The sequence below is a fragment of the Hippoglossus hippoglossus genome, chromosome 1 (assembly GCF_009819705.1).
Source record: "Hippoglossus hippoglossus isolate fHipHip1 chromosome 1, fHipHip1.pri, whole genome shotgun sequence".
In the NCBI taxonomy this organism is placed as follows: domain Eukaryota; kingdom Metazoa; phylum Chordata; class Actinopteri; order Pleuronectiformes; family Pleuronectidae; genus Hippoglossus; species Hippoglossus hippoglossus.
Genome location: NC_047151.1, coordinates 15,950,055 through 15,970,458, shown reverse-complemented (window position 1 = coordinate 15,970,458; position 20,404 = coordinate 15,950,055). Strand labels below are relative to the sequence as shown.

General features: G+C 42.6%; 2 protein-coding genes across 3 annotated transcripts; both read right to left on the bottom strand.

The window, feature by feature from the left end:
- Positions 1 to 265: 265 nt before the first annotated feature.
- stim2a (tromal interaction molecule 2a) lies at positions 266 to 10,627 on the bottom strand. 2 transcript variants are annotated; one of them, XM_034587119.1, is made up of 12 exons: positions 9,744 to 10,627; positions 6,865 to 6,995; positions 5,595 to 5,706; positions 5,307 to 5,418; positions 5,056 to 5,171; positions 4,111 to 4,285; positions 3,832 to 4,009; positions 3,338 to 3,499; positions 3,047 to 3,147; positions 2,711 to 2,958; positions 2,188 to 2,374; positions 266 to 2,051 (listed from the first exon to the last, which is right to left on the bottom strand). In XM_034587119.1, exons 1-12 carry the CDS (start codon positions 9,865 to 9,867, stop codon positions 779 to 781), a joined length of 2,919 nt encoding a protein of 972 aa, XP_034443010.1. In that variant the 5' UTR covers positions 9,868 to 10,627; the 3' UTR covers positions 266 to 778. The 2 variants fall into 2 exon arrangements, with proteins under 2 accessions (XP_034443010.1, XP_034443020.1); XM_034587129.1 differs by having other exon boundaries at positions 2,813 to 2,958.
- Positions 10,628 to 11,768: 1,141 nt separating this feature from the next.
- Positions 11,769 to 19,951, bottom strand: LOC117762644 (recombining binding protein suppressor of hairless-like). Its single transcript, XM_034587141.1, has 11 exons — positions 19,788 to 19,951; positions 17,831 to 17,869; positions 17,613 to 17,708; positions 17,362 to 17,527; positions 16,790 to 16,964; positions 16,505 to 16,642; positions 16,228 to 16,340; positions 15,781 to 15,921; positions 15,273 to 15,428; positions 15,040 to 15,143; positions 11,769 to 13,980 (listed from the first exon to the last, which is right to left on the bottom strand). Exons 1-11 carry the CDS (start codon positions 19,805 to 19,807, stop codon positions 13,638 to 13,640), a joined length of 1,491 nt encoding a protein of 496 aa, XP_034443032.1. The 5' UTR covers positions 19,808 to 19,951; the 3' UTR covers positions 11,769 to 13,637.
- Between the last annotated feature and the right edge of the window lie 453 nt (positions 19,952 to 20,404).

Below are 20,404 nucleotides of genomic sequence, written 5' to 3'. Positions count from 1 at the left end.
GGTAATTTATAGGAGACAGCGTAAAAAACAATAAAAAAAAAATCTTTCATGCAATATTATCAAAACTGTCGTAGTAAAAAACTAATTGACAAAATAGGTTTTTGGGGCCTTCAAACTGCCTAAGTGTGATGTGTTCACCAAGCAGCTGTAGGGAAAATGAAGCTAAATGTCGGACCAGACTCCCTTTCATTCTTTATATCATAGAATACAAATCGAGTTCCAAGGGGGGAAACTTATCAAGACCTCACTTAATATAACCACAGTTCTCTCAAAACAAAATGCTTTCATTTTCTACTGCAGTAAGTGTCTCCGTTCAAACCTCTGTTATACAGAAGAGCAGCATGTATTTAAACATTATTTAATCCTTCAGCCATAGGCAAAGCATCAAAAAAATCTACATTCAAAATAATATATGGTATCAACCATATGTGTAAATAAGACTTAATCAAAGATATCATCTTTAAATATAAGTAAGTCACGTGAAAAGCTTTTGCAGTTTCCTATTGATTACATATTCAACTGTCATATGTTAACAAATGTACTGTATCTTCTTAAAAAAGTGTTCACAGGCAACATTAGGCATCATGCGTGTACCATGATTCTCTCAGTGCCACCAAACTCAGAGAATGAAAACATCATATTTAATATTCCAGACACCACTGACTTCTTCAGGTAAAATTGTCCTTTCTTGAAGTGCTACCTGATATCTTCCATGAGATCCTAAAACGCCATTTTATGATTCAATAAAATGCTAAGAAAACGAAAAAAAAATTGATTGTCAGAGTTTCTGAAGACCACTTTGAGGCTTCTCTGTTGTTGAATCATTTTTCTTTTTAAAAAGACTTTTGAGCTTCATGGATTTCTTGCTCTTTTCTTTATCCTTGCTCTTCTCTTCTCCAGTCTCAGAAGGGGAAGTGAGAGATGGAATGGCGACCCTTGGTGGTGGCATAGGGGGCTCCACGTCTGCTGGCAGCCTGGCCTGAGGAGGTGTTGGGGAGATGCAGGACTTCTCAAGGATTCCATCATACACGAGCTGGCTCAACGGACCAGCGTTAAAAAGATCTGATGATGTCCACGGCCCCTGGGAGGTTAACATAAGGTCTGGAACATCAACTCTATCCCTGATTTTTCCTGCGGGATTGTCAACCAAACTGTCTGTGTCATCTCTTGCCATTCTTGGTATTCTCCGTCTGAGAGAACCAGTAGACAGCTCAAGTTCATCTCTCAGCATCCTCCGGTTTGCTGGTTCTTGCATCTCTGCAGAGGACGAGATATCCATAAGGGCATCAAGTTTCTCTCTGGGTAGCATCTTTTGGGAAGCAAGATCTGTACAATGCTCCAACTCATCTCGTGAGATCCTTCGTGGTGCTCTAGTTGTCTCAACCATTTTGTCCATTGCCAATGCCCTCACTGAGGAATCAAGCTGACATTCTCCTTTATTCCACAGAAGCTTTCTTGAACCTGTGTCTAGGGAAATAGCCTTTGAATTTCTTGTCACTCTTCTGGGTACTAAGTCAAACGGATGCTCAGCATCATCTTGTGTTATCTTTCTTAAGCTGCTGTCAAATGAAGCCCCCATCATACCTCTGGATATGTTCCTTTGTGGCTGTTTATCTGTTGATGCTTCTAATTCATTCCAAATGATCTTTCTAACATCCATTGGTAAATCACTTATTTCTCTGTATATATTCCTTGAAGAAGGGTCAATAAAATCCCCTATTGTATCTCTTTCTACTTTCCAGGATGGAATATCTTTTGAAGACTCTTCTTTAGACATCTTCAAAGATTCCAAAGACGAATCCAGCAATTTGTCTCTCCCCATCTTCCTGCAGACAACATCTACCTCAAGCTCTTCTGTGGAAACTTTACGAACTGGAACAACAACCTCTACTTCTTTACTCAAAGTCTTTGAAATTGAGGGATCTGCAAGTAGCTCAGTTTCATCATGATAAAGCCTTTGAGAGGAAGCATCAACAGTGGGATTATGGTACATTTTGCTGAGAGGAGGAGAAATCATGCAGTCTGTGTCTGAGTACTTCTCTTGGGAGTTTCTATTAGTGAGAGAAAGGAATGGAAGAATAAGGGGAGGAAGAAAGGAAGGAAGGAATTAAACTATGGACAAACATCAATACAGGTTCTGCTGAAATTGTTCACAAACTACTAAAAGTTGTGGACAAGGAGACATACTGTTGCTTTAGCGTTTTCCGGAGAAGGCTTTCTTCCTCATCAAAGCAAAGGTAAGGAGCTCGGATGGGGATGAGAAGGTCAGGGTCTGGGGAGATCATGGCAGTCGGTGGCTGAGTAATGACACCAGGCCGACATGGCCGACATTTGGTAGATCCCTGTGTTCGAGGAGAGCGCTTCAGTGGTGCAACTGGAACCAAGATGAACCAATTAGCAGGTAACAATCCATATATATCAGACAGTGTTGTAGTGTAATGCCAGGCACAGACAAACATGTTTTCCTACTTGTTCAGCTAGTTGGTGAGCTAACCACCAACATGCTAGTCAGCCATAAACATGCTAATGTCAGTCCCTTTACACTTTCTTCCTATATTAGTGGAGAAGTATAACATTTGCAAGTCTTCCAGGACATGAATTGTTGATCCAAATGTAAAGTCCAGAGCCTCAAGAGTCTGCTGATAGGAAGCTCTGTGGACTGTATACGTGGGATCTTAATAGACAAAAGCTCACAATTCCTGTTACTTACCTGTCATCTGTGGTAAGATTGAGGATTCTTCTAACAGATCCTCTAAAGATCCATGTACAGAGCTATGGCATGAACAAGGTGGCTGAGGCACTCGGGGCATACCCAGGGCAATTGAGTCTGAGTAGAGCTGAGCAGTGAGGTTTGCTAGACCAGAATTCCTGATTATGGGAAAGCCGCAGAGGCGTTCAATCTGCTGCCAGCGATGGAGTCGCTCCCGCAGGCAGGCTGTTACTTCAAACAAGGCATTCCTTAACGAGATACAAAGACGTTTGTCAAAGACATTACATGTTGCATATTTACTGGAACACAACCGGCACAGGGAATTCTGTCACTCACTTTGCTTGCAGGATCTTGTGGTCGACCTGATCTAAAGAGGAGCTGTGGGCAACATGGAGAGTCCCCAGCAGTGAACTCCTCTTCTTCTTAATCTTCTCCGCCTGCAAGGAAGTAAAGGCAGTGGATCAGTCAACAGGAAGTAGGTTGTGCAGTACAGATCAGCTCCATATCCATTGTAACTCATTTCAATTGTCTCACCATGATCACCAGTCACACAATCATGAAGGATGAAAGATAAAATGTCGCTTGACTATTTTCCATGTATTCAAAATAGTCTTCTTCAGACATTACCTCTTCCTTGGCGACGGAAAGTTGCTGTTCTGCACTCTGCTTCTTGACATTGTAGTACTTGACCTCTACTTCATGCGTTAGCTGGAGCCACTGCTGCAGAACCTCTGAGACACTCCAGCTTGCATGCATGTCCTTCTCCGCCTGCTTCAGTGCCCCACGGACCTAAATGGATACCATCGGTTCAAGGTTCGCCATCAATTTGTTCAAACTACAGCAAAGGTAAGCTACTTAATGCTGCAAATGTGTTGTTTTCTCTGGTTGTGTGAATGAATAATAAATAAATTCAAGCATTTATTGTCATTGAACAGCTGTACAACGAAACTTAAGTGCAACTCCTCTCAGTGGTACAAAGAGACAATAACAACAAAGATCAAAGATCAAAGATCAAAGATCGGCCAACAACTCATCATGTAAAAAACTGTTGTAAATAAATAGATATTGCATAGACGGTTATAAGATAAAATTAGGTATGGTGTATGATGCGTTGCATCTACCTGTTCCAGCTCTTCCTCTGCATAGCGCAGGCGGCTGAGCTCAGTGACAGCACCCTGCCTCAGCTCATGCAGACGATAAGTCTCCTCCTGTGCTCCCATGATCTCATCCCTCATCTTCTCCTCCAGGTTCTGTTTCTCCTCCGCAACATTACGCTTCTCTTCTTGGGCTTGCTCCAGCCTGAGGGCGTGGAAATGTTATTAGTATAACTCGACAAGACTACCAGTCATTTATACAAAGCACTGCAGGTGACAGACAAAGAAATACTCCTGGATACTCACTGTTCCTGTAAATCTGTGAGGCTCTGCTCAGCCCTCTGAAGACTATCCAAATCTTTCATCATCTTGGTTATGTGGACTTTACTGGCTTTGTTCTGGGCCTGAGCAAACCAGCAGCCTCCAACTCCCATCACCACCGACACAATGAGCACCAGGTCCTTCATGTAATTATGAGGACCTATGGTTTAGTGAAAAGATGATAAGTTATGGTGGATGTATCATAAATGAATCATAAGTGAAGAGATAAAGGCTAATAAAAGGAGATTTTAAGGACAAGAAACAAGATGAAGTAAACCAAAAACACAGACTAAAACCTTACGTGTTTTGTCTGACAAAATGTCTAAGCCTCTTAAAACTAGTGCACACCCACCCACAGTTCACTTGTACCGTTTTTAGACATTATTGTTTACAGCACATTGATACCAGCTTCGGCCCCTATCATCAAAAGTTCTTGAACCTCGTTGTCTCTGCAAGTTAACATCTTCGTCAGTGTCTTCTACATATATGACACCTTTTTTTTAATCCCAAGATATTTTTCTTTTTGTTGTTTTTTTCAGTTTGGCCCCTGTTGCACTTTAGAAACTTCATTTTAATGTCCCATAATGTTCCTACTGTATTCTCACATTCTCACTCAGACATTTACACAGGGGTCTGGAAGGAAAAGTTCTGGAAAATGTTGGGGGGGGGGGAATGTCCGGTGCATGTCTGAAAGCAGCTTCAGTATGCCAGATTAGATTTATACTGTTTAGGAATGTTATTAATAACATTGATATTCACTTCACATTTTTAATTAAGTGGATTTACGATGACTTTCTTAGTGAAACGGTACAATACCAGTTGTTGTCCATTAAATATCGGAAAAACAGGGTGAAAACTAAAGAGGCAGGAACAGAAACAGATACATTTAAGAGACATAAGAGTTGGGAGAGTGGGGGGGCTTGTTCGTACGTGCAGGCGGTCCGAACAGCACCACGTCCAGAGCTTTGATGTTGAGCTTCTGTTTGTCTCGCTGGTCCAGAACTCTCAGCTGGGCGCTCAGGAATGAAGGCTCATTAGCAGCGATCCTGCACAGAGACGTCACAGACAGTGCTTGTTCACCGTGTTGCTGTGGCTCTTGACAACACAGTGACTTAGTTTGACAATATGACACAAGAGAATTCGTTTTGGTTGATATTATCTTTCTCGTCGGCCATTCTCACCTGGGGAGTGTGTTTCCATTGACCTTGAAGTCTTTAAAGTTTCTCTCATACTGCGGCAACTCAACAAAGTCCTTCAGCCAGCGAAGCACCTCATCTTGAGTCCAGTTGTGTACTGACAAACGAGACAATGAAAGAAGACAAAGAGAGATAAAGCCAAAGTAAGAACCTGCACGCACGCACGCACGCACGCACGCACGCACGCACGCACGCACGCACGCACGCACACACACACACACACACACACACACAGTCTCTCTCTCCCTCTCTCATACACACACACACACACACCTTCAGATGACTTCCAGCCCCTCCACAGCTCCTCAACCGTGATGTGTTGGTCTTCTCTGTGCAGGTTGCTGTGTTTGTTGGTCTGCTGCTGCTTCATGTCTTCGATGATGAACTGTAAAAAATGGAGCGACAGTGGAATAAAGAGTTTTTCAGATACAAACATTACAGAGCGAGGTCAGGAGCCACCAGGCGTGGATTTCAATCTAGGCATAAAGAGAGAGAGACTATTGACATATTGAGACTATATTTATTTATAATGGGCGCAGAAGCACTAGTGTGTATTGCGAATTCCAGCGAATGCATGTTCCTGGTTGTGTGTGTGTTAGTGCTGTCTTGGAATGTGTCCTTGGCTGTAAACGGAGGCTTCATATGATGGCCTGGAGGAATCTCGGGGCTGCGTTCTGATAATCCCAGGCCCTTCCCCTTACGTTTCTATGGCAACCGCAACCTGAGCCCCTGGATACTGTATCCGCGCACCGCATTCTGGATGGAGAAGGCATTCGAGAATTCTGGGTTTACTACCGATGTCACACACAACTAGACTCTCTGAACAACATATCTTTCTGCTCCGAATGTTATCTACAAAAAGACCACACAAATTGCACATGCAGACAAACGTGTTTTTACATTGATTAAAAGTCCCTTAGCCCTCGTATAGAGCTAAATAAAGACAGTGATACATTTTCAGACTGATAATTTGTTTACATGGCTGAATGGAAAAGTTTTGATAATTGCTTTTTGTGCCAAATGAAATGTTTTTCTCCAATTGATGAAATGCTCTGGAAGTGTGACATTATGTATTAAAACATATTATTATAGTTCTGCAAACAGAAGCGACGCATATCAACCTCAGTTTGCCAAAACATTCCGTGATATTTAGTTATGTGTTGCTTTTTGTTGGGTTTTTAATTGGATAAAAGAAAATCCTTGCAATGAACAAACAGATAAATAGTTTGCGACTTCCTGAAGAAAATCTAAGTTTGATTCAGGAAACATTGCGAGGACTTAAAGTCTTAAGCGTGACTGTGAAGGTCAACAGTGTTTCAGTATTCTTTTGTCACTGAGCCAAAAGCAAAAGTTATACTGTTACTATCCTTGAAGCAGCATTTGACTCTCGCTGCAGCCAGGACACCTGTTGTCGAACTGCTTTACCCTGTTGGCCTCTTGCATGCATGAGCACGTACACACTGCGATTTAGAACATCTAAGAAAATGGTGTAAAGATTATTGGGGGGGGGGGGGGTTAACATTCTACGAAGAGCGAGCTGTACCTCCATACTCTCCTCCACCTCGATTCCCCCGTCCTGGTCATCATCCATCATGTGATGTATGATCCGCAGGGCCTCCAGGCTGTAGCGATCGGCCTCGCTCATACATGGTGGGGTCACCCCCATGCAGGGGTCTACAAGGGTCAGGGGGACATTTTTAATAATCCATACTTCACTCAACACATCCAAGGAGTAACCCGCATTTATTCATCCATCCAGCTCAACTGATCCCTTACAGCTCGGATCTATAGAGTAAGCGTGTTCATTTCTGTTGACTCCTCAGTTCACTGATCCTTTCAGAGCAGAGAGATCATCTCATCTGCTCTGTGCTGAGTGAATGGGATTGTTTCTGCTCATGCCGGGAATGCACAATGAATAATTTCGACTAGTTTGGAGCAGCAGACATAGAGTGTGCGCATTTTGTCAATATTGCTACTGAGAAGTCTTTTTGTCGATGCAGAATTTTCACATTTCAAAAAACAATATGTTGAGTCATTGGCTGTGGTTTTTCTCCTCAAAACAGGAAGTAGGTCATGTTTTTGCCCCTGTTTGTTTGTTGGTTTGTTTTGACTACACAGAAACTACTGATAAGATGTCCATGTAACTTGGTGGTAGGATTGGACATGGGCCAAGAAAGAACCATTTCATTTTTGGCACAGATCTGGACAAAAGGCTCCAGGATTTTTGTCACTTTCTTTAACACTGTGAGGCAGTGTGTTTTTATTAAATTATTTTCACCAATATCCCCGCTGGCCAATTATGGAAATGATATCTATGAGTGTAGTTAATTTAGTGTGGCTTGAGTTCATTTAAGGGGACTGTTGCCATCCAGGCTATGCGCTCTGCTAAATACAATAATCTTTTATCAACATCAACTCGATAAATATGCAAAATAAACCAACTCCATAATCCTGACAAAAAAAACTCACACTAGAAAAAAATTGCTTCTGGCTCCAGGGAAAATTTAAAAAAATGTCCAATGTCTCTCAGAAATGAAGTAATACATTACATTTAGCATTTCTCTTCATCAGCCATTCAAAACACTTTTCTTTTGTTTTCTACCATAACCATCATCCATTGATGATGTGCTTTAAAGCCATGCAGGGACACACTGGCAGATTTGAACAGTTTTAACCAACATTGACAACACACATTTAATGGTAAGCACTTGAATGTTACACTTCAACAAACTGAATTTTTTCTATAAAGTAAAAAAAAAGAGAACAAATAAAAACAAGGTTGTTATAATCGAACCAGTTCTGAATTATGAGTTTGAAAATCAAATTGGTGCAAAAAAAGTTGTTGCCTCCAGCACACGGAAAAACAACGTGGGCAGAAATTCCGTAGCAGAATGTCCTTGGTCACGTGGTGATGACGATTACATGGAGGATCTAGTCATCGAGACCAAATCAGCTGTTGTTATGAGGCATTAAATCGTACATTACGTTTAACACAGGGATACTGTATGCATGGGAAGATGACACAGCTTTCTGTCGGCGGTCAGGCCAGTGAGTCAGAGTCCATTTTTGTCTCCGTGACTTTAGAGTTTCGGAACTCAGAGGATCTGGGAGTCAAAAGGTCGGCCAGTTAAACCCACCATGATCCGTTCCACTGACACTAACTGCTCCCCACCTGCAGTGTATGTAGCAATTCAAGTGACTTGTGGAAGAAGTAAATCCTGGTTTCTGTCATTAAACTTTTGCAAGAATATTGGACTTGATGTCTTGAGTAGAATTTTTACATGGAGCAAGTCGTCTTGGAATGAGCCCATGCACGCTCAATACAATTCAGCACTGAAATAAGAGTAGGCCTTTGAAAGTCGATCCTACAACATGGATCACTATACTAGCAGATAAACAGGTGGAGCTGAGAGAAGGTGCAGAGAACAACACAAACTGAACATGAGAGGGTAATATGATCTTCAATTCTAAATGACTCCATTGTTTCCTGTTTGTGTTGCTTACATGACAGACATGGGATTTTTTTTCCCAAGATAATTACGGCAACAAATATTGAAACTATCAATAATCTGCTGTTTCACTTTACATCGTCAGTATCCTGAAAAAAGAAGAGTAAATATCATGAAGAGTGTTCCGTGTTTATCTCCTCAGTCCCACAGTGTTTGATGTATAACACTTAAAGTACAGAGCAGAGACATTGGTCCCCCTGGCTTTTGGTGATGAAACTTGTATTTCTAAACAATGAAGAGACATCTCAGGCTATGAAACATGTGTGTTGTATGCAAAGGTCTTTCTGGACAGTTTTCTCAGGCAGCTCCTCAGGCACCTCCAACTCCCTCTCCACAGGTGAGCTGAGGCTGGATTGAACTCAGACTTTAAAAACAAAAATCCCTTTACAAAGTAAACATTTTACTGAATGTAAAGAAAGAAAGATTTATCAAAATGTCTAAAAAATATGGTTACAAAGGTTTTTGGTTTATTTGAATTATGCTCTCTGTGCAGCCTGTTGAATAATAGATGACAGTTAAATAATAATAGATTAATTTAAAGGGAGGCAGCTCAATTCAACCTCCAGTTATCATCAAAACTGGCTGAAAAATAAGTCAAGACCAAACATTTCTAGTCAAGTCAAGTGCGCCTTCGAGAGTTCTAAGGAAAGTTCACATAGAAGATAACACAGTTGTTTCTCTCATAAGATTGTAGAATAAACCTGGATGAAGTTAGATGGAAATCATGAGACATCCAGACATCCAGCTGGAAAGCATATTTCAAAACACTGGCATGCACTGTCATCCTCAGCAGTGAAATGTGCCAATATGTGTATCCATGGTAAATGGTGCTTTGATAGATTTGAATACGTGTCCAGCTTTCCTTATTGATGTGAGTCTTCAGTTGCTCCATGCATGCTGCTTGAGCACGTACCTGTAGGGTCGAAGCCCGCGCTCCCACCAGGGAGGCTGAAACCCTGCAGGTCCCCGGCGCCTTGCGCGGCCACAAAGATCGCAGCGGGGAAGACGAGGAGCAGCAGAGGCGACAGAGGCAGCATTTCAGATGATATCTCACAATATATCGTCGTGCAGAGTTGAGAAACTCCTTAGTACAAATGGAGAAGATATTAATCGCGACACCAACCCCCCCCCCGTTTGGGAGCGCACCAGTGTCAGTCTGCGAAAATGTGTTAAGCGATATCCGTGTTGCTATTACGGGGCACAGCCAAGAAGTGAGATGTGATACCGATGATTCGCTTGAGAAATCAGACGAGCTGGATTTATAGTGTGCAACCCGGGATATTGCCTGTAACAGTGCGCATAACGGGTTTGGCAGTCAGGATTTGCGGAGTCATCCAAATGCGCAAAGGCTGTGCGTAAAGGTTCCTCCAAACGGCTGTTAATCCCCAGAAAAAGGCTGATTCTGCTCAGATGATGAATAATCCAAACTAGATCTGATAAAAACACATCAGAATAAATGAACCTGAGGCTGAAGCATCCTTCATAAAACCCACTGTTATAACCACACAGACACACAGCAGATCTCAGGAGTTTAAAGAGGAAGAAGGAAAGCTCCCTTTTTAGGTCAGATGGTGTTTGAATTGAGGAGGAAACACAAGTTTAGGATCCTGTTCAGGTCGAATACACCCTCTCATTCCCTCGAGTCCAGTGAGAGTCTGTTCTGTGTCGGCTATTGATTCTCTTCATGAGCCAGATAACCGGAGAGGCTTCAGTCTGGTCTGTCTCCAGCCAGCCCTTTCCCAACAGAGACATCGAGGTGTGACGCTGTTGCGCGGAACTCTCTCCCCCTTCCCTCTCCCTCTCCCTGTGAGTGTGTGTGTGTGTCAACAGGGCCCCCCAACACTTCATTAGGTTTCCTGACTCACACTCCGACCCAAATATAGGTCAGCATTTTTCAGTTCGCCTCCGTGTTGGTCCAGATTTGTTTAGATGTCCACTTGTCCATTTTTTATAACTTCTGTATTAACACTGAGGGGGTGACACATCCTGAAGAGACATTCCAACTCCACTATTCCTTTTTTTACGGCCTAGCTGATTCTCACTTGGAAGGAAGATAAATTAAAGTATGAAGTATTGCTCCAGATCAAGACCACCATTCCAGAAATAGAGTGTCATATGTCACGTCCTGGCCAGGCTGTCCGGGTCTGACAGTTGTATCCACAGATCGTCAAGCAACGTGGATGGACGTAGCAAATGTTGGGGCTTCTAATGACGTCTAGATGTGGCTGGGGATGGAAGTATCTTCGTCACAATTGGGCGCGCGGTCGACTTAATTAAAAGCTAAATTAACAGGAGAAACATTTTGTGTTGAGGGGACACAAACAGAGCACATTACTCTACACACACACACACACACTAAGAGTAACAAAGTGTCACGTTACAGCCCAACAATCCAGCTCCTGGTTTAAAAATAGTGGGGCAGATTCAACCTCTCCCCCACAGAGCAACAGCCCAAGTGGCAAGTGTCCAGTGAGGCCACAGTAGGACCGGTGTAACCAGTGAACTGTATATGTGTATTTGTTATAATCCTAAATCCTACAGCTCATGCTCTGCTCTGCGATGAGAATGACACAGAGAAGGGAGATGGAGGTGATGCAACAAGAGCAAAAAATGCCCAACTGAAATAAAGGAGAAAATCTGCACAGCTAAAAGTCCCGTTAAAGGATTTCTCTTTCTCAGACGTCTGTCTCCCTCAGCACCCATCAAAAGATTCTTTACTGGATGTGCGTGTTGTTCAGCTCATTTTTATTCATGACCTTTCACTGAAGAGAACCTCGGCAGACTGACTGACTCTCTGTATGACCAGAGTGTTATACCAGACCTGAGAGACGGAGGGAGAAGAGAAGGTACAGAGTGAGAACAAAAAGGCAGGATGTGAGTCCCAGTCACAAAGACCAGGTCGACTGTGGATCTGCATATGTGACCAAAAATTCAATAATTTGAAATAAGCAAAGATTTTTATAAGGTGTACAAATAACAAAGACACATTCACCTCTGCAGAACCAGTTGTAATACTGAAATCTGCAGTAACAGAATCTCTATGAAATGTTTGTACATCAGTTAAGAGACGAGCAGGACCTCATCTACAGTTTGTTCCTCTAATACAACTACTGTGCTGGGAGCATGGAGGGAAAACAATGGAGCGGACACGAAAGGCCTTTCAGGTGGAGTTCGGTGGCACCAGAGGAGGTGATGTAAATACTTAAGTCTATACAACAATAAATCTATTAGGCACGGTGAAAACACATATGTTACAACTGAAGCGATTCACATCACTGTCATGAAAACTTCCAATGGGCAAAAAGTTGGCCAACCAGCCACATGTACTTAACTTTGATGTCAATCTTTAAACATGACAGAGAGCACGATACAAACAGAATGATGGGAATCAGGGCACTTTGTGAGTCAGGTACTGCAGGTAGTGGTTTTTAAGGCAAGATAAACTGCTCAGTAAATCAGTTCACAGTTACATTTTTACTTTCTAAACAAGGTGGGCGGAGAGTCTGAGTCTGGACAAGCCATCATCTCATCCCAGAAGACTCAAGAGCACAAGCACAGCTGATTGTTCTGGAGTTAGATCTACTGTATCTGCAGCAGACACAGCTCAGTCCCAGCATGGTTACTGAGCAGGTGAACTACAAGCTCCACGGCAAAGACGGTGTTAAAGCTTCTTCTTCCAACACGTAAGCACAAAAGGACTCTTAAGGCCTCTTAAAATCAAACATATGAAAGAGTAAAAAGTCACAAAGACAGTTTAGAAATGCTCTTCCTTGGTTCAATTACTTTTTCCTCTGGGAATATAATAGCAGTACTTTTGTTTAGATTTAAGTTTACGCAGATTACTAGTACAAAAACAGCTCGCTGATTAGAAAACCTAGACCTTGTCTCACAGAACACACCGATAGTGTCATATGTTATCCACAAATACACTACACTAATCAAAAACGGTCATCTTGGATGTAAAGAGACTGATCAGAGAAGATCTAAGCGAATAACTGGGGCCAGATATGCTCATGTCTTCATTCTTTAAAGTGCCTTCTTAAAAACACAGTTTGATCATTTGTTTTTTGCACAGCATGTGGAATTGTGAAAAGTTCTGTTAATAAGTATGAATTTGGGTATCAAGTTCCAAAACACACCAGTGGATATTAAACTAGAGGTGAGGTGTCAGACTACTAGAGACTCACTAAAAGCCGTTTCAACCTTTAACCCTCCATTGAGACAAAACTCTATTTGGTAACAAAAGTGAACTTACTATGCAAATGTCATAATGTACCTCAGCAAAAGCTTATAAAATATAATATGAATAAAATAATATAATAATATTTCTTGGTCCGTAAAAACTATGTTACTCTTATAACAAAATGTTTCCCTTACACACAACAGAAAAATCCCCACAGTACAAATGTGACTGTGGCAAAAAGAAAGCACAGTGAAAATAGCTTTCAAGCCCATGTATAAAAAACGAAATGTTTGTTTACAAATCAGGTTTGTTGGCAGATTCATCTCCTTTTAAGTGACGTTTTGAGACATCAAGCTTCTCAGATTGGGGCGTATGTCGTGTCCACAACGAACCACAAGATGGAGCTACAGAGAGGAGTCAGTAATCCCAAGTAATGTCGGTGAACTTTTTTCCCTCGACTCGCTCGTTCATTCCTCATGATTCCACAGCTGCTCTGTCGTGAAGAGTTCCTGTGCAGCTCTTCAAAAGGTCCATGAGCCTCTTTGGAAAGTACGTGCACACATTTTCTATCTCATTCACAAAACAACGCGCACACACACACACGCACACACACGATAGGTGTTACTACGACAGCACTGACATGGTGGAGGCTCCTGATGACATCCCTGAGTCACTACTGTTGTAAGCCACCTGGACGTCCCCGAGCCCACCCAGCGAGGATGATGGCGAAGAGGAAGACGCCGGTGATGACGAAGAGGTGCTGTGTGAGCGCAGAATGGCCCCGGCAGCACTGCAGTGGGGTCGCGGCCCAGGTTCAGGGGTGTAGGTGAAGGTGAGGGCAGTGGCATAGATGATTCCATCGTTGCGGACCAGTGTGACAGGGACCTGCACCGGCTGCCTCACCCAGCGCCAGCCCTCCCTGAAGGCAGAAATGTCCGGCACCACACACAGAATGCTCTCTCCACATCTTATGGGGCAGACAGATGAGACAAGGTTTGAGCATTTGAACCATTAAACATTAAATTCTCTTTTCCACCGGTGAAAAAACACAACTATCATCTGATAGCGACGGAAACATGACACTCAGGTGAACACGTTAATTTCTTCTACAAGACGTTATGACACACATTGAACTATTGGGCTGTATGAATAGCCATGAACGTTACTATACTTATTGTTGTTTACATCTTGGGCACAACGTGAACAACGCGCCCTACGCAAGATGCAGCACTGGCGAGACAGTGAGGTGACAGAGCTTCACAGTTTCCGTCATTAGAACTTGAATCACCTTTTCAGCAGGTTTACCCGCATTTAGAAAAACCTGCATATCCCTGCATATTTTGTTGTAAACGAGTTATTAGGGCGCTTTTACATCTAGCTTGTTTGGTCCAGACCTTCAGACTTTTCAGTTTAGTCCAAACCAAAATAACAGGTGTGAAAGGTGCCTCCAACCGACCAAAATTAGGTCCAACCAAAAGAGGTGGTGTCAGTCCACATCAAACTCTACCATGGTTCAGTTCTTTTGCAGCCTGAAAATACGTTTTTGGATTGTTGGGACTTCGAACAAATTGACCAATGAGGTTACTGGTCTCTCCAGAAACAGAGTTGCCCAGGTTTGCAGGATTGCAGTGTTCACCTCTCAAAATATTGGAAATTTAGGAATGAGGGAGTTCATTTCGCACATTTAAACTCGTGTTTTGTACTGCACCTGGAGTTGGTGATGAAGGTGGCAACGAAATTAACATTAACATTAACTGGTTCATTCATTTTATCAATTGAAACAGAAAGAATACTACCTGCTAATTTTTAACGTGCCAATGTCAGACTCATCTACAAACCAATCAATGTCGAGTATAGGTGGATGCAGCAAACGTAAGTGATGACAACAGGACAAACGTGCGTCTTACAAAAGTCTCAAGTCCGCTCTCTAAATCAAAACGTAAAACTAAAACTAACGTAACTAATGTAAAGAATGCAACAAAGACGTGAACCTTGGTAAATATACACACTGTATAAGCACACTCACCTGTACATGGTGTCAGCCTCCACATCTCCGAACCACACTCTGAGGTTAGGGGTGAAGTTCTGTCCTGTCAGTTCCAACATCGCCACATCTCCTCCTCCGTTTAACTGGCAACATTAAAGCCAAAAAGGTTTTATGACTTTAAGAAATGTCCCCACAGGCTGAGTAAGGCTTAAAAAGGAAGTAGTTTGGAACCACATAGTCACTCATGTTTACTGATAAAAATCATGACAAACCTGCAGACTTTCCACCACAGGAACAGGTGTGACCGGTGTGGGGACGGGACCCATGCCCTCATAAAAGGTGTACTCTGCCTTGTTAGTGCTAATAATAGTCCAGGAAGCCCCATCGTTGATAATATCTTTGTTTGTCTCTTTGGAGCACTGTGTGGCCTGGAAGAACAAATAAAAGTAAATTCATTTCACTGCCCACTTCATGTCTAACGAGAGGAAGAAGCTACTGGAGTGTCGGGTCGGAGCTTCTCATAGATGAGATTATTATTATTGACAAAGATTAGACTCTCTTCCTGGAGTCCAAGGCAAGAAGAAAAACAGCAGCTGTGAGCAATGCCCTCAGCAGAAATATTAAAGGGATAGTTCACCAAGAAATGAAAATTCACTTTAATATTCTGTTCGCTATAGGCAGAAACAGAAGCACTATTTCACAATTCAATGTCAAATTCTGTCTCTTAAACCAGTTCATGTTTGGATTATGGGTACATTTTGAATGGTTTTGAATGCGCACCTGGAACTGGATGATCCTCTCCTGTGAGAGACAGAGATACATCCTTTCTGTGTCTTTCAGGTAGAAGGCACACTTGTGCAGCTGAGACACTGGGTCATCTGCCTCCATCAACGCCATCTGCTTGTCGACTTTGCGAATGACCTGAGAAAGAAACAAGTTATATATTGTGTATTTGTGCAAACACATTTGGAAACGTTGCACAGTTACACTACCAATCATACGTTTTTAAACTGTTTTTTAAATATAAAGAAAAAAATGTATCATGGGGGAATCTTAAATATTAGGTTTAATAAAGAATTTGACTCATCCAGCAGCTGAACACGTGGGGTGTTGTAAAACTTTTGACCAGTGGTATACATACAGATATTACATACACTTTAGTTTAAAAACATCACTAGTATGACCGCAAACTCTCTCACGTGCTATTTGACATAAACACACACATACCAGTCTGGGCAGGGCCATGCCAGTAACAGAACAGACCAACTTGACCGTCTGGCCATAATGGATGTAGCCATCTCTCACAGCAAACTCCTCCCCCTCAGACTCCTCCTCGTCCACTGAACACATGAGAAAACACAATAATGAGTTAAATGTCTAAAAGTCCCGCATTAGCTTTACATGAATGCCTCAGATGGGTGTAAATAATCATGAAACGCACAAGAAAACTGGCCATGGATAAAGTATAACAGGCAAAAAAGTAAAAAAAGAAACTGTGACTCACAGAGGTGGATGAAGAAGGCGCCCCACTGCTGGGAGCTGGCATGAAAGTTTCCGCCCTCCACGTGAAGATACCTGGTGCTGACGGTTTGGGAACGGAGACGGTTGAACAACGCCACCTTAGTCCCTGAAGCTATACACACTAGGAGGACCGAAAGAGAGAGAGAGAGTGAGTGAGAGCGAAAAGAGGTGAAGGATGAGAGATAATATGAAGTCTCTAAATTAAATGTTTGCGGGGAAAACATGCAGTTGTCTTTATACGAGTGTATTGACGCGGCCTGCTACTCACAATCTGCATTTTTCAAGGACTGCTTCTTCTTGGAGGGCTTGGAGATGACCTTGATCCTCTTGCTGAGGAAGACTCCTATGTTGGCGCTGTTGCCGTATAACATCTTCACAGAGAGCATGAAGTGTTTCCTTTTATCCGAGTCACTGATGTACAGCGTCTTAGCCGTGCAGAAGTGCTAACGCAGAAAGAAGATACAGATTAGGGTGGGGGGGGGGGGGTTATGTGAGTGTATGTGTTTGTTCTCCATCTACATCCCTCCGTCAGCCAATTATCTGATTCTGAAAACAAGCTCATTAATGGCATCAGTGCACTTAGAAAACAATGGCAGCTACAGTAGGAACCTTAGAAGGGGTTTTGCAGTAACAAACACAGGATATTGTCAAGCTGTAAAATGCAAAGCAGCTTTGCATTTCATTGTGAAGCAGAGCAATAAACAAGTGGACCAACAAACGATCTGTTTCTTGCTAGAATGCCTGAAGAGAGAGACGTATATGTCAGTATTCGAAGCGGCCATAGGAAGGACATAAAATTCTAAGTCCTGAAGTGTTGCGTTATCACACACGCCTACACACCTTCCCCTCCAGATTGAGTTGCTGCATCTCCTGCTCACTGTTGCCGATCCCGATGAATGCACATGGCTGAGCCTCCTGCTCCGTGCAACCCTCCTTCTCCATAATCTCCAACTTCCTCTTCCAGCCACTGCCCAGCAGGTACACACAGGGCGGAGGGCAGAAAAACCTGAAGTAAACAAACATACATACTTGAGTTCCAATGCATCCATTCTGACTGGTACAGACGCTGTGTCAACCAGTAATATACAAACCTTTTTTCATTGCCATATGACTTTTGGGCCACTTTTGCGTGTAGTATGAGCACCGTTTGATCATCTTTGTCCTTCAAGTAATTCCTCATAGCCTCCCTGAATGGGGGGGGGGGGGAGACGGGGACGATGACACATTATAACACAGCACAGTACAAACTTTTGGAGCATCTGCTTAAATCAAATTGTGTCTCTTGACTTTCTGCAATGTTTCCCTCTACCTTGTCAAACGCTGAGGCTGAGAACGCTCACCAAACTTCCTGCAAAACAACAAACAACAGACCATACAGAGGTGTTTACACGTACGTGTAATACAAAACCAGTGAGTACAGTGTCCATGAGATCTGTGAAGGTGATATTCCCTCCGTCATAAAACTACTGGACTGATGGATGTGGTGGGTCAGGGAAGAACCCATTACACTTTGGTGCAGGTCCAGATTTGTTCATTATTTTCCTTAATTTCTTAAAGATTAATTCATGGATCTTGATGAACAAGATAAGGCACATTTACGGGACTAACAATTATAAAGGTGCTAAAATCAGTCTTTAAACTTTAAAGAAATAAGGGCTGAATGTGATTTAATATTGCACAGGAGATATATTACATATATTATCAAACCCTTGTCCTCTTGGTGGCTTTTTATCCACTTTTTTTTTTACTCTAATTAACTTAGTATTTATTCTATATTTATTCCTATATAGTCAGATCCCTCATTTAGCTCCTGTATATCTTGTAACTGTCTGTGTATGTTTTGACCAAGCTGATTTATAAAGTTGGTCAGAATTAACACTTGATATTGAGCTACAACTAGACAGTGTAAAGTAATGGAATATGAATTGTTTAAAGGGGATCTTAAGTTGTTTAAAAGGGTGAAATCATTATTAAAAAATCAAATCAAATCACCAAAAGCTATGCTCATCAGTACTATTACTGTAAATATATTTATACTGTAACTATTTAACGCTGTGATGTCAATGGAACAATGTTGGTAAAGATCTCCCTTTACTCAACTTACTGAAACAGAAATTAAAAAAAACATAAATAAGTTGTTGAGACAAAATGCAAAAGTGTCAAAAAAAGATTCCGAAAGAGTTTGAATGTCATTGAAACCTTCGTTCTTTTTTATCCACTTTTTCAAAAAACCTTTTTACTCTCATGAACCAATAATGATAGATTGTATATTTGTTCTTATAGCCTCACATCCCTCAGTTAGCTCTCTTATATCCTATATCTGTCTGAGTATGTTTTGTACAAGCTGTTCTAAATGAATTGTCCCCAGTGGGATCGATAAATTAACCTGAGCTAACATGTGGAAGTTACTCAGAATTGACTTGAAAATAAAATAAAAAAAGAAATGTGAAAGTGATTTTAAGTTGTTTAAAAAAGGGACAAAACAATCATTTAAATGAGTTTATGCCCATCAACACTCTGCTGCGACTACTTAAGGCAACAGGCTGTGACGTAGAGGCAACAATGTGTGAGGAGTTAGCAAAGATTTCACTTTACTCCACTTTACTGAAACACAAATGAAAAAGACACAAAGAAGCTGTTGAGGGTCCAACAAGTTAGTGAAATAGTTTGAATGCGATTTTATGTCACATGGTACAAAAGATCCTTAAACCCTATTGTTGTCCACTTTTAAAATGATGTGTATTGTCGTTAATTTACCACTATACAGTCTAAATTACTTTTATAGTTCCAGCTCACCAACCCTCGCCTGGGACTACTTGGTGCAACAGGCTGTGACGTGAACGTAACAATGTGTGAGGAGTTAGCGAAGATTTGACTCTGCTCAACTTTACCGAAACAGAAATGAAACCGACGGAAGTTGTGGAGACCGAACGCAGAAAGTGTCGAGTGTGTCTAGAAGGGAGTGAAGTGGCGTGAGCGTGAGTGAATGTGGCAGAACAACAGACGGAGCGGCGAGCAGCACAGACACCGAGAGGAAGAATGAGGGTCTTTTTCTGCACAACTGACCCCACATCAGGCTCAGTGTGTGTGGGGTCGATTCCGCTGGGGCTCCGGTAACAGCTCCCCCCCCCCCCACACACACACACACACCGACAGATACACAACCCAGACAGACACACACATACACACACACACACAACAGACAACACACTGACCGAGAGAAAACTTTCTCCACAACAACACGGTGCCTTGATTTAAACACTTACCCCGTAACAACGGGCGCCATCTTCCGAATAACTCACCCCCCCTGTGAGAGAGAAAAGTCCAACAATCGCGAGATCCCTCCCACAGCCGGACCCCCCCCACACACCCACAGAAGACACAGACTGAGTGAGTGAGAGAGAGGGAGTGGGAGAGAGACAGAGAGAGAGACAGAGAGAGAGAGAGAGAGGGAGTGGGAGAGAGAGAAAGAGAGAGAGAGAGAGAGAGGAGGGAGTGGGAGAGAGAGAGGGGAGAGGGGGGAGGGGGGGGACGGGGCAAAGGGGTGAGAAGAAGTGGAGGGGGGAGGGGGGAGGACAGACGCCAAAACAACAGGCGTGGGAAAGTTGCGCGCTCGCGCGAGAGCAGGAAAACTCTCACCGTCGACATGAATGGAGGCGGAGCGGAGATATCGCGAGATCACCCCCTCAGTGCTGTTTTTGTTTTTTTTGAACATGGCAGCCGAACTGTAACTCGATTCCCACGACTCACTGAGGCTCGTTGAGCAATACACACAAACTCACACCTCCGTACACAGCCTGGAGATTATTATCATAGGCACTAACACAGACATTTAAACGTCTTCACATGACCTTTATACAGCGTTGGGAGGTACTTTAGTACG

Coding starts and splice junctions, on each gene's coding strand:
- LOC117762644 (XM_034587141.1), bottom strand. CDS start 19,807: ATGGCGCCCGTTGTTACGGG. Junction 16,643..16,789: donor GTCCTTGAAAAATGCAGATT/GTGAGTAGCAGG, acceptor CGGTCCTCCTAG/TGTGTATAGCTTCAGGGACT. Junction 15,144..15,272: donor CTGTGGTGGAAAGTCTGCAG/GTTTGTCATGAT, acceptor TAATGTTGCCAG/TTAAACGGAGGAGGAGATGT.
- stim2a (XM_034587119.1), bottom strand. CDS start 9,867: ATGCTGCCTCTGTCGCCTCTGCTGCTCCTCGTCTTCCCCGCTGCGATC. Junction 6,996..9,743: donor CGCGGGCTTCGACCCTACAG/GTACGTGCTCAA, acceptor TGACCCTTGTAG/ACCCCTGCATGGGGGTGACC. Junction 5,707..6,864: donor AGGTGGAGGAGAGTATGGAG/GTACAGCTCGCT, acceptor CATTTTTTACAG/TTCATCATCGAAGACATGAA.